The following is a 14485-nucleotide window of genomic DNA, read 5'->3' on the forward strand; positions in this document are numbered from 1 at the left end:
CTTCCATAGTATTTGCTTTTCCTACTATGAAAGTCAATGGTTACCAGTTTCTAACATTTCTCAAAATATCTTCTTTCATCTCCTGAACACAAAAGAAGATATGCCTAAAAAGGAGGAAAACCTGTAACCATCGACTTCCATAGTATTTGTCTTTCTTACTATAGAAGTCAATGGTTACAGGTTGCCAACATTTTTCAAAATATAATTTTTCATCTCTTATACACAAAAGAAGATATTTAGAAAAATGTTGGAAACCTGTAACCATTGACTTCCATAGTATTTGTCTTTATTACTTTAGAAGTCAATGGTTACAGGCTGCCAACATTTTTCAAAATATCTTTTTTTATCTCTTAAACACAAAAGAAGATTATTAGAAAATGATTATTAGACAAATACTATGGAAGTCAATGGTTACAGGTTTTCATCCTTTTTTAGACATATCTTCTTTTGTGTTTAAGAGATGAAAGAAAATATTTAGAAAAATGTTAGAAACCGGTAACCATTGACTTCCATAGTATTTCCCTTTTAACTTTCTTCAAAATATCACCTGAAGGTGAGTAAATATTCATTTTTGAGTGAATGATGCCTTCAAAGAGATGTTTGTTCGTTTCTTTCCTTCCTCAATGTGCATTTCGACTAATTGAATGTATTAGTGTCAATGCTGTTTGTGTGTCTATGAAAAACAAAAAGGTTCATACCGGAACACCTGTATCTCCATTCTTTCCAGGCTTTCCAGCAGGTCCGGGCATTCCAGGGGCTCCTGGGGGTCCCTGAACAAAAGCAAAACAGCGCTGGTCTTCAGCAAAACAGATGTGTGCGATGCAGTCTCACATCTGAGCAAAAGAAAACAAACTTAACAACACTCCCTCCTCCTCCTCCTTCTCATCAAGAACATACCATTGCTCCTTGAGGGCCCATGGGTCCCACCGGCCCCTCCTTCCCTGGGGGTCCCTGCGTTGAGGATATACATTGATTAAACTCGACTGATTACACAGATTAGACGTGCACGTTCTCACCCACAGAAATCAAGGTAATGAGTCTCAGAAAAAAGAAACATCTGTGTTGGGTTTCACCGCTTGATGAAAATGATTGTCTCAATGTTTCAAGGGTTATTGAGAGGCTGTTGAGATTTTACACTTTTTTTTGTTTGATTGTTACAGACGGTGATATTTTTATTAAAGATACGTTTAGGAGTAACTCATACTGTAACTCACAATAACAACGCAATATTACACATAAAGCACATTTAAAAGTAGCAAGAACCAGAATTCCCAATAATAACAACAATATTAAAGGTGCAGTATGTGATTGTCTTCAGAAACATTTGTTGTTGTGCTGGTTGAAAGTCTCTTCACAGTCTAATAGTAATGATTATAGTAAATGATCTAAATGTTTTTATATGTATTTTTATATTCTGAGTAAGGCATAAAACTAAAAAATGTTCATCAAATTAAATAGAGACAGGCCGACATCTCTCATAATTCAGATAAGTAGGTCAGCAAATGCAGATTTGAACAACTGCGCAGCCGTTTGTACGCATCTCCGCCGACCGCCGTTTGTGCTTGCGTGTTCACGAGAGTGGGAGAGATCGTTAAACAACTGCTACATGGAGAACATGTGTCTGATTCCAGCGACGCTCCAGGGACAGACGAGTCTTCATTGAGGCCATCTTCCAGCATAAACCACGGCGAATGAAGTTCTGCACAAGACTTTTGGCCAGCGGAGAAATTAAAATGGTCATGCCCAACTGAGTCTGGTTCTCTCAAGGTTTTTTTTCTTCACTCCCATCAGGTGAAGTTGTTTTTCCCTCTCCGCTGTCGCCACTGCCTCGCATGGTTCAGGATTGGTAGAGCTACGCATCGATGAATTTGCTCTTCAGTGTTTGAACTCTCAGTAATGATTAAATCACACTGAACTGAGCTAAACTGAACTGAACTGAACTTAAACACTAAAACCTGAACCACACTGTTCCAGTTACTGAACCACACTGTTCCAGTTACTATGACCATTTATGTGAAGCTGCTTTGACACAATCTACATTGTAAAAGCGCTATACAAATAAAGCTGAATTGAATTGAATTGAATTGCTAAATCAAAACTTTTTAAAAACCTGAATCAATATTGGAGTAACCTTTGCACGCTGGAGAAAGGATGACACCATGTCTGAAGGATTTCTCTTAGACAGGTAATGTTCAGTTTAAAACTGTTTTAGCTTCACGCAAAGCTGATGTAACGTAAGATGTTGTTGTTACAAATGAGTTATATATTCACAGAAGTGTTGTTCAGCGACTAAAATCTTCCCATGAAAGATTGATAAGACTATTTTCAGTTTCATATGGGACCTTTTACAGCATCGTAATGTAGATTTTAATTAGTTTAACAACAAAACACAAGTAAATAGCGCTATTCCACCTAGTCTCTGCCTATATTGTTTACCATGCAACTCTAAATATTCGCTCTGATCTAGCATATCAGTTTGGCTTGCACGCCGCCGGACAAGCACTAGTCGCTTTTAACACATGAGAGAGGGTTCTTTTGCGGTGCTCGTGTTTCAGGAGGCGTGGCTCTAGACGGCAGGGGAGGGACTGTGATTCAGAGATTTTTGCTAAGCTGTTGGCATTGTGGAAGATCACCTACTGCACCTTTAATGTCCAGCTTTGACGGCGCTATTGTTTGTGCTCAATGCTCAGCATATATCAATACACCATCTTTGAAAAGAAATGTTTTTATCCATTTCACAATGAATACAGACAATATATAGTACCATAATAAACAAAAGTGCCACTGTAAAAATTTAGGAAATATTTAAAAAAAATAAATAAAATTCACAGGGGGCGAATAATTCTGACTTTAACTGTATAAATAAAGGTAGCTGAATTTAATATATTTATTATTATTAATTTATTATTTATCGTTTTTGTTGCCACATAAGCAACTTATTTCATGTCAAAATGGACATTTATATATAATATATTACATGATAAAAACAAATTCGTATTACAATAAAATTACTTAGACAAATATATAGGATATAAATAAATAAAATTCACACACAAAATAATCAAAGTTAAATATGATTTTTCAGTTATTTTTTGATAAATAATTTAAGATTCTTCCTGGTTGTACCTTTTTAAAAATGTCCATCAAAGTACTACATATGTTGTCTAATGGTATTCAAACTCCACATTCCAACGAAATACGTTTGATGGTAAGAGCAGCCTGGCAGTAATTACATTTAGGTGCTGCTTCATTATTCAGTAAATACAAATGAGTCAACCTAGAATGTCCAATTAGACATGGAGTATATCATGCCTGGTCTCAAAATGATAATTTGCTAAGTGTGACTTGAATATATTACATATGGACTTTGTTTACATAAAGTTAAAGTCTGAATTATTAGTCCCCCTGAATTATTAGCCCCCCTGTTTATTTTCTTCCTCAATTTCTGTTTAAAAATTTGTTCAACACATTTCTAAACATAATAGTTTTAATAACTCATCTCTAATAACTGATTTATTTTATCTTTGCTATGATGACAGTACATACTATTTGACTAGATACTTTTAAAGACACTTCTTTACAGCTTAAAGTGACATTTAAAGGCTTAACTATGTTAATTAGGTTAACTAGGCAGGTTAGGGTAACTAGGCAAGTTATTTTATAACGATGGTTTGTTCTGTAGACTATCGAAAAAATATAGCTTAAAGGGGCTTATAGTTTTTACCTTAAAATAGCATTAAAAAAATTAAAAATTGCTCTTATTCTAGCCGAAATAAAACAAATAAGACTTTCTCCAGAAGAAAAAATATTATCAGACATACTATGGAAATTTCCTTGCTCTGTTAAATATCATTTGGGAAATATTTAAAAAAGAAAAAAAATGCAAAGGGGGGCTAATATTTCTGACTTTAACTGTATGTCTAGCTTATACCAAAAACATTATCAATGTAGTTAGAGTCATAGCATAGTTCTTTTCTTTTTGGGGTGACATTCATTCATTCATTCGTTTTCTTTTCAGATTAGTCCCTTTATTAATCAGGGATCACCACAGCGGAATGAACCACCAACTTATCCAGCATACGTTTTGCACAGCGAATGCCCTTCCAGCTGCAACCCAACACCAGGAAATGGGGTGATATATGACAACAAATCATTCAGTGCCATTTTCCAGAGATTCCCAGTAACGTGTTCACTCACCCGTATTCCAGCTGGTCCGACAGGCCCGATGGCACCAGTAGGTCCTGGTGGACCCTAAGAGAAAGAATGAAAGAAAAAAAAAAAACATAAGCTTAAAGCAACAATCCACTTGCCAAAACCTCACACCGGTTTCACATTAGCACAGGTCGCTTACCTCCGACCAAACAAACGATACTCTACTTTACACAAGCGATTCCCCCTCAACACACAACACATCCCTGCGTTTCGTTCTAGCTGGCTTTTCTTTCTCATTGTCAATGCTGCGCCTCCTTTGATGTCTTGGCATTAGATTTACAGGGCACTTAATATATTCCAGATCCGTTTTACTGGCCGTTATAAACCCCGGCTGCATTCTCTGCAAGTCATTAAATGCATGTTGTTATAGCAGCTCCTTCACCTGCCCGCCTCTTCATTAAGACGGATCCAGTATCACACAGTTCATCCTGGAGGACTTACAAAATCACCACGCGGCGCAGTCACAACAACCCCTGCCTTCGTTCACTTTTAATTGGTTAATTAAGTCAAATAAACGTCTCGTCTGCTTTTAAACAGGATCCGCTGAATGCTGCCAATGTTTTTTTGTTCTCAGGAACTAGTTGTTGCCTCACATTAGCGTTCACGTCTGTGTTTGCACTGTGAATGATCTGATTTGTCTTATGATGATAATCGCCCTGAAAATCTTCCAAACGTTTTATAGATGAAGCGTTCTTTTGTTTTAATAATGGAGTCTTTCATGTTTGACAAATGAGAAAAATCAAAATACATGAAGTCCATGAGGCGAGGCAGTGGCGCAGTAGGTAGTGCTGTCGCCTCACAGCAAGAAGGTCGCTGGTTCGAACCTCGGCTCAGTTGGCGTTTCTGTGTGGAGTTTGCATGTTCTCCCTGCCTTCGCGTAGGTTTACTCCGGGTGCTCCGGACCACAGTCCAAAGACTTGCGGTACAAGTGAATTGGGTAGGCTAAATTGTTCATAGTGTATGAGTGTGTGTGTGGTATCCCAGAGATGGGTTGCGGCTGGAAGGGCATCCGCTGCATAAAAACTTGCTGGATAAGTTGGCGGTTCATTCCGCTGTGGTGACCCCGGATTAATAAAGGGACTAAGCCGACAAGAAAATGAATGACTGAATGAATGAAGTCCATGAGCCTTCTGACATCATACAGAATGAAAACTGACTATAAACAGACTATAAGTCATTCACTCATTCATTCAATTTCCTTTCGGCTTAGTCTCTTTATTAATCTGGGGTCGCCAGAGTGGAATGAACAACCAACTTATCAACCAACTTGGAATGCTTTTCCAGCTGCAACCCAGTACTAGGGAACAGACTATAAGTATTAATAGAAATTAAAGTTATTTATTTGTTAGTTATCATCTCGTTTTGCAGCTTTCAAGTCTCATTGAACAGTGATTTATTCATTAATTCAATCATTTTCCTTCGGCTTATTCTCTTATTAATCAGGGGTCGCCACAGCGAAATGATGGCCAACTATTCTGGCATATTTTTTAAGTAGCCGATGCCCTTCCAGTCGCAACCCAGTACTGGGGAACACCCATACAAACACACACACATGCTCATCCACGACATGAATGAACCGCCAACTTATCCAGCATATGTTTTACACAGCGGATGCAACACCCATACACTCTCACATTAACACACACACTCATACACTATGGTCAATTTAGTTGATTCCATTGACCAATGTCCAGTGTATGGACTGTGGGGGAAATCGGAGCACCCGGAGGACATGCAAATTCTCAGGGACCAGCAACCTTCTTGCTGTGAGGAAACAGTGCTACCCTCTAAGCTACCATGCCGCCCAACAGTGATTTATTTATTACTAAATTAATTAGATGTTTAATCTGAGTATATAAATATATATATATATATATATATATATATATATATATATATATATATATATATATATATATATATATATATATACAAGAGTTCTGTCTGGTTCTCGAATCTGATTGGCTGATAGCCGTGATATATTAAAGTAATATAAGCACCCTTACAGCCTCTTTACCCTTTGTGTATTACTCCACCCACATACAGCCAGCAAAAAGCAGACACTACAGATCTAAAGTTTAAAAGATGCACGCTCAGCTGTTTTACTGTGAGCTTATGATTTGAATCCAACGTGGAAGAAAGTAGTTCCTCATACAAGAGGGTTTTTGAGACTTTCCGTGTTGTTTTTATATACACAATTATGCCGTCAAACTGTTGTATAAATGCAATATCACACTCGTAGCAGTGCGATGCGGCTGTATATCGGCACTGATGGGAGCACTAAGGCACTCCGCCTGCGGCCTCGTGTCATCGCACGCCCTCCACCAGTGCCGATATACAGCCATATCACACTGCTATAAGTGTAATATTGCTCATATATATATATAGATAGACAGACAGACAGACAGACAGACAGACAGACAGACAGACAGACAGACAGACAGACAGACAGACAGACAGACAGACAGACAGACAGACAGACAGACAGACAGACAGACAGATAGATAGATAGATAGATAGATAGATAGATAGATAGATAGATAGATAGATAGATAGATATAGAGGTATAAATAATTTTGGGCTTGACTCTATAAAAAAATAATCAACCCCCTTATGAATATTTTATTATATTTCAACTATTTCCCAAGTAATTTTTTACTTAAGTAATGCAAGAAAAACGTAATTTATTTCCAGTTATATTTCTTCTTCTATAGAAACTCTTTGTTTTTTTAAGGTTAATCCTTAAAGGTGCAGTAGTTGATTGTCTTCAGAAACTTGTTTTGTTTTGTTGTGCATCACAGTCCAATAGTAATGACTAAAGTAAGTTATCTAAATGTATTTATATGTATTTTAAAATTCTGGGTAAAGCATAAAAGTAAAAAATGTTCATCCAATTAAATATTGTCAGGCCGATAATTACCATAACTCCGATAAGTAGCTGAAACTGTCTGTCAGCAAATGCAGATTCGGACTTCTGCGCATCTCTGTTCACGCAGCTCCGCCATTCGCGCGTTCACGAGACAATCACAGACGCGGTGAAATCAAATGCTGAATTGAAACTTTCAAAAAACCCTGAATCAGTATTGGAGTTACTTTTGCACGCTGGAGGAAGGACGACACCATGCCTAAAGTATTACTGTTAGACAGGTAATGTTCTGTTTTAACACTATTTTAGTCAGGCTAAGCTTATGTTAGATTGTGTTCTGTTATAAATGACTAATGCACAGACGTGTTGTTCAGCCACTGAAATCTCCCGGCGAAAGATTGATTGACTTACATAGTTTGTGTTTATCTTTGTAATGAAGTCAGTGGTTTCAGGTTTCCATATAGCTTCTTCTGTGTTCAACAGAAAAAGGAAACTCGTGAAGGTATGGAATAACTTGAGGGAGAGTAAACTGTGAGTACATGTTCATTTGTGGGTGAACAACTGTATTAAGTGTGATGTCTCATTTGGGTCTAATTGATTAAGAGATCTCTGAGCATTCTTCTAAACATCTCCTTTTAGGCAGCATGAAAGAAATAAAATCATATAAGTAATAAAATGTATAGTGCAACCCAAACCAATTTAAACCGCCTTTTCAATCTCTTACATAGGATAATACCTTTTCCTTTGGCTTAGTCCCTTATTTATCACTGCAAAATGAACTGCCAGCTTATCCAGCATGTATTTTACACAGCTGCAACCCAGTTCTGGGAAACACCCGTACTCTCTCGCATTCACACACACATACACCACAGCCGATTCAGTTTATTTAACCACTTAAACTCTGCTGCTATTTGGGGATTTCCGCCTGGATTTTGCCTACCCAAATTTAAAAGCTTCCCAAATCCACATGCAGAGGTGTAAATGCAAAAATTTGGTATCATTTTAAAGAAAACTCTTTGAATTTTCATAAAACACCATTGAAAGTGTTTAAAATAACTGTAAATGTCGTCTGTGTTATAATAAACACCTAAAAAAAGAGGCGCTTTTTGTATTTTTTTTTTATAAACTCAAATTTGAAAGTGTCTCTTTTAGGTTCTGTGTGGTCTAGCATGCTGTAATTAATTTTGGTGGTTCTTGCACATTTCTGTCATCATAGGAAAAAAGAAAAATGTCTCCACCATAATCTATGCAGAAGTTACTGCATTCCATATGATGAGAGGTGCTGTACAAGCCACAGGGATCGATCATTGTTTTCATATTTCACTGTTCTTTTGTTTGATCAAACATAATTCACTGTGTTTGAACCACATCAGACATATAAAAGGAATACTTATGCACATCACCTCAAAACAGAGGAGAAATGGCCCTGAAGGGCACAGCATAAGGTAAGAGATGACAGCTGTCTGTGCTATCTGGGGCTGCTTATTGATCATAAATGTATTGTTAACATTTCTACGCCATGGAAACACCACAACTCATTCAACAACTGTTTGATATGTGAATATAATTCAGTAAAAAGAATGCCAGAACTGTATGAGCACCGGCAAGAGCTTTCATTTGAGCTATAACTTGTACATGTGTCATATGAAAAATATGAAAATGAACCAATGTAAAATACCCAGCTCGGGCATCCAAAATACTGTGTATTTCAGTGTAAATAACTTTTATACAGTAGGATAAAAACCAAAGTGATGCATATGTGCATAAAATATAGATTCTACGCTTTCAAACGACACCACTTACGGGGGTCTGGTGCAATGCTAGCCCTTTAAATCTGAAAGCGAAAGTCGATGACGGTACCGGGTCCGCAGAGTTCTCACTTTTATTAGATCAAATCAACTAATCACTTTTGAAACAATAGCTTAACTCAGTTTTTTATTTAAATTAAATTCAACTAAGGGCTTTTTAAATTGTACGTGCTACCTCTACAAAACCAAAACTCAATGACTTAATTCCCTTTCCAGAGAAGCTCCAGCTCCAAACAGTCCAACAAAAACGATTTTATTGGAGAACCACTAAGTGGCACTGATTAGGAACTGGGTTAAATTACAGCCACAGCCTACATTTTATCTGGTGGCGTGATCTACAACTGTTGTTCTCCCAGCATTCCCCCCTCCTGAGTTATGATCTAACGTTTGCCACATGGAGCGGGTCCAGAGAGGTAGCAGAGAGAGGAATAATCCTCCTGTTTCCCTCTAACACTCGGCGGCTCTCCAGAGAAACACTTACTTTCTGTCCAGGTAAGCCAGCATCGCCTGGATCCCCCTTCGGACCTTGACGACCCTGTGCGAAAAAAGGAAAAGGGGCTGTCAAATAAGCATCCAAACTTTTTGATAAGGAGCTTCAATGAGAACAAAACAAAATTGAAACTATATATCAAGTCAGAGAACAAGGCATGAGTGATCTGAGAGATTTTCTTACTCTAAAAACAAAGCAAAAAAGATGGAAAAGTATATGTATAGAGCAGTGGTTCTCAAACCTTTTTTATCAAGTACCACCTCAGAAACAATTTGTTTCTCCAAGTACCACCAAAATGAGCAGTATTGAAATACAGTAGCGTAGTAGGCCCAGTAAAGCAGCTACAACTCTGCATGGTTAAAAAAAACGTGGCAGATTTCCTCAGAAATATAGGCTATATGTCACATATGGCATATTATATACATAATTTCGGTAAATTTTGAAATGTGTGTAGCATGTACATGACATATTTCATTCCTCCGTGTACCACTAGAAGGAAGCCTGCGTACCACTAGTGGTACACGTACCACAGTTTGAGAACCACTGGTATAGAGGATGCCAAGGTATTGGGATATAATTGAGACACAGTTAAAGTCAAAATTCTTCGCCCTCCTGTGATTTTTTTCGAATATTAAGAATATTTCCTAAACGATGTTTAACAGAGCAAGGAAATTTGCACAGTATTTCCTATAATATTTTTGCTTCTGGAGAAGGTCTTATTTGTTTTATTTCGGCTAGAATAAAAGCAATTTTAATTTTTTTAAAAACCATTTTAAGGTGAATATTACTAGCCCCCTAAAGCAATATTTGTTTTTTAAATTTAAATTGTCTACAGAATAAACTATCGTTGTACGATGACTTGTCTAATCACCCTTACTTGCATAATTAAAATAGTTAAGCCTTTAAAAGTCACTGTAACGTTCGCTCGCAGAACGTATTTTGGATAAGTGTGTGCGTTCGTTTGTATGTGGGTGTGTCGTTTCATGCATGTGTTACAGGTACGAACGGCATTGGAGGATCCGCATTTCGTGCTGATGACGTTGGCCGCTGACGCTGGGTTTGCGCCACCAATCGCTGGTTGGCGTAGCGTTTAAAAGCCGAGCCCAAACTGCAATGGCGATCTCTCTCTCTCTGTCTCTTTCCTTCTCGCCACTTCTCGCTCTTATTCTTTCTGTGGGTCTCTGTGAGGACAGTCTCTCTTGCGAGGGCTAGTCTGAGAGAATGTGTTTTGCTTGTTTAATGCTCTTGTCTAAAGTTTGCGATTTAACAATGCTTGTGAAATTGTCCAGTTAACTGACATGTTTGAGTGATGCCTTGGAGAGGTGTAGGAGTGAGTAAGTCGCGCGATATACATATACAACACTCAGATTGATATTTTGTATTAGTTCATTAGGTACAGGAGAATGTGCTGTTTTCTGTATGTTTTGTTTTTAGTTAGAGCAGTTTAGTTAAGACGTTTGGTACGTTGAAGATGTTTCCTTTCATGCTTTTCTTTTCATATTTAGTTTAGTTTGGCGAAAACAGTTACTGAGTTTTGTTATATTTATTTCTTTGATTTAAGCACATTCAACTACTTCCTCTCCCCCCAGGTAATTCATTATTTAATCATTGTAAATATTTTTCTTTCACTGTATAATATATTTTCACTGGTTTTCATTGGATATATGGGCAATAAATAATTGCAGTGATTATTTGGTTCAGTTTATTTCTTTCTCTATCCGCTTGTCACACACATTAAACTAATGTATGTTATGTCATCTACTCCTAGTTTAATATTAACATCTAAAAGGACGTAACAGTCACCTTAAAGGGCCATGACACCCCCCAATTTTGGTTAAAGTCTACTTCAGAATTTTTTCAAAAGATGCATGATTAGTGGGCGTGGAGCTCCGTGAGCATCGGGCAGGAGTGGGCGTGGCCAGCGGGGGAGAAGGGGAGCGAATAACTGTTGTTGTCAGTTAGCTCACAAAATGAGACAAACCGTGAGGAGACGCATGAGTTTATAGTTTACAAAGTTAAAATGCAAAGAAATGAACAGTGATTTAATGCCCTGCTACATTTGTTATTCGTAATTTCATATACACATAACCACAATTTATATCATTATAAAGATAAGTGTGTTCATGTAAACACTATAAATGAGGACTTCTCCCTCAATCCCCGTATCCAGCAGACTCAGTGCAGCAGGTCTCCTGACCTGTCTATTTTAACCATTATCCCTGCTGGTAATCTGGAGGATTTAGGCAAACACAGCAGCACGGCGATGTGTCTGAATGTGAACGAACTCCTGATAAAAGACAGCGTCCGCCATTCTCTAATTCTCGTGCTGCTCTCCCGACAAAAATGCTTGCTGCACACACACAGCTTTGCTGTATGATCGGTCCTGACAAAATCGCGGGGAAAAACATGCAACAAACCCCGTGGATCGTGGAAACAAACGCATATGAGCCTTCATGAACGGCTAAATACTGTGCCGTGTGTCCGTCCATGTCTCACTGCTCGGGCTTGACACTGGCAGGTCTGGCAGGTCTCATGAATAATTAAGCAGCCGGCTCTTCTTATAGGATAAGAAAACTCCGCTATGAATAATAATGAGAAACCGATGCGTCATCTTTGCACTTGCAGTACTGCGCTGTGTCGCCGATTTTGATCCCGCCCCAAAAATCATTTTAAACCCGGAAGCTGAAATTAGCTGACAAAAGCTCAAAATTATTCAGTTTTCCCCACAATTAAAGCTGACAGGTGCTAACATTGTCTTAACTGATGCCCAACACACACAAATCTGTTAATATAAAAAAAAAAGTTCTCCAGGGTGTCCTGAACCTTTAAGCTTAATACTGGTATCTTGAAAAATACCTAGTAAAAAATTGCGTGTTCAAACTTTCCGCAAAAAAAAAATAAAGGGGGCTAATAATTCTGACTTCAACTGTATGTTCTGGACGATAAGGTTTCTTAATATGGTTTGAGTCATAGATAGAATGCCAAGATAAAAAAAAGGATGCTCATATAAAAATGCTAGAAAAAAAAAAATAAAATAAATATATATATATATATATATATATATATATATATATATATATATATATATATATATATATATATATATATATATACAGTTGAAGTCAGAATTATTAGCCCTCCTGACTTATTAGCGCCCCTGTTTATTTTTTTCCCTAATTTCTGTTTAATGGAGGGAAGATTGTTTCAGCACGTTTCTAAGCATAATAGTTTTAAAAACTTATTTCTAATAACTGATTTATTTTATCTTTGCCATGATGACAGTAAATAATATTTTACTTGATATTTTTCAAGACACTTCTATACAGCTTAAAGTGACATTTAAAGGCTTAACTAGGTTAATTAGGTTAAATAGGCAAGTTAGGGTAATTAGGCAAGTTATTGTATAACGATGGTTTGTTCTTTACGCTTTCGAAAAAAAAATTAACTTAAAGGGGCTGATAATTTTGTCCCAAAAATGGCTTTAAATAAATTTTAAACTGCTTTTTTTCTTGCCGAAATAAAACAAATAAGACTTTCTCCAGAAGAAAAAATATTATCAGACATACTGTGAAAATTTCCTTGCTCTGTTAAACATCATTTGTGAAATATTTACAAAAGAAAAAAAAATCAAAAGGGGGCTAATAATACTGACTTCAACTGTATATATATATATATATATATATATATATATATATATATATATATATATATATATATATATATATATATATATATATATAACCGGGTTCAAACATTTTAAGGTTGTAAGCTTATTTACAGTCCCAATAGAAAACCATCACACCCCTTTGAAATAATGACTATATTTGTCATACAGCCTGAAATCAAATCACATTACAAATAACTTTTTCAGCTTTTAAATGTGTCTTTTTTTTTCTTTTTTCTTTTTTTTTTTTGCAGCCAAACAAAACAAAACAAGTGGAAATGCTAATTTCTATAGTGTTGTGGATGCTTGCCAGGGTGTTGCTGTATATAATTGCAGCAGTTTGTGTTCTGGATGATTAGGATTATTAATATGGCTTGAGTCATAGATTAAATGTCGAGAAAAAATTTGATGCTCATATTAAAAATGCTAGAAAAAAAAGTATACAGTTGCAAGCAGCAAAACCGGGTCCAAACATTTTAGGGTTTTACGCTTTATTACTGTCCTTATAGAAAATCATTACACCCCTTTGAAATAATGACTATATTTGTCATACAGCCTGAAATCAAATCACATTCCAAATAACTTGAATGAATAACAGCTTTTAAATGTGTTTCTTGTAGCCAAACAAAACAAGTGGAAATGCAAATTTCTAGAGTGTTGTGGATGCTTGTCAGGGTGTTGCTGTAAAATATTGCAGCAGGATATGTTCGCTGCAAGCAGCAAATACTGGGGTTCAAATGTTTTAGGGTTGTAGACTTATTTACTCTGATATGTACCTACAGTATAACAAACCTTCAACAAAATTTCATAAGCAAAGCAGATCTTTTGCATGCCACTAAATCTTACACCCTAAGAAATGCTGTGTTATTTATTATGGACTAAACTAAACATTTGGTTTAATTTGGTCATAATAATTTAATTTAAAAAAATTAGGATTAGTCCCTAATATACTCAGAATTAAGTTGAAATAACCCAGCATCTTTTAGAGTGTACTCATAACTTGTAAACAACAAAAATTCAAGCATTAGCAAATAATGTGTGCATGTCTTTAACACAGAATTCCAAATTATGTAAATTCACGATTAAAATATCAACATTAGGGCTGCATGATATTGAAAAAACCTGTCGATGTAATGGGAACACATCAATACAGGAATAAACACTGAAATCTGCACCAGATGACTGGAGATCAAACTTAGAAATCAACAATCCTTCTTGAGTGATTGGGATGGATTTGTTTGAGTGCATCTGCATGAGAAATAAAATTAAAATCACACTAATATTTTGTACTGTGACTATTGTTAAGTGAATAATATAACACAGGCTCTTTGGAAAAACACAGCCTGATTTTTTTTAAATTTTTTTTTATTTTTTTTTTTTTGGTGAAACCCCGAAAACATACTTCAGCATATGTTTGACTGCAGTTTGAATTTTATGACACTAAT

General features: G+C 36.4%; 1 protein-coding gene and 1 long non-coding RNA gene across 15 annotated transcripts in view; one reads left to right on the plus strand and one right to left on the minus strand.

Annotated features, from left to right (window-relative positions):
- Window positions 1-14485, minus strand: part of col12a1b (collagen, type XII, alpha 1b) — a 243441-nt gene that overhangs the window by 18412 nt on the left and 210544 nt on the right. For all 14 annotated transcript variants that reach the window (XM_087298610.1, XM_087298613.1, XM_087298609.1 and 11 more), the window contains 4 exons: window positions 9368-9421; window positions 4198-4251; window positions 898-951; window positions 699-770 (listed from right to left, as the gene is read on the minus strand). In XM_087298610.1, the coding sequence (XP_087154736.1) occupies window positions 699-770; window positions 898-951; window positions 4198-4251; window positions 9368-9421 (234 nt within the window). The remainder of the gene's footprint in view (window positions 1-698; window positions 771-897; window positions 952-4197; window positions 4252-9367; window positions 9422-14485) is intronic.
- Window positions 6944-12066, plus strand: LOC147839496 (uncharacterized). The gene is made up of 3 exons (XR_015519199.1): window positions 6944-9604; window positions 9929-10284; window positions 11176-12066. It is a non-coding gene; the product is annotated as an uncharacterized LOC147839496 (long non-coding RNA).

The sequence above is a fragment of the Danio rerio genome, chromosome 20, assembly GCF_052040795.2.
Source record: "Danio rerio strain M-AB ecotype USA chromosome 20, GRCz13ab, whole genome shotgun sequence".
Taxonomy (NCBI): Eukaryota; Metazoa; Chordata; class Actinopteri; order Cypriniformes; family Danionidae; genus Danio; species Danio rerio.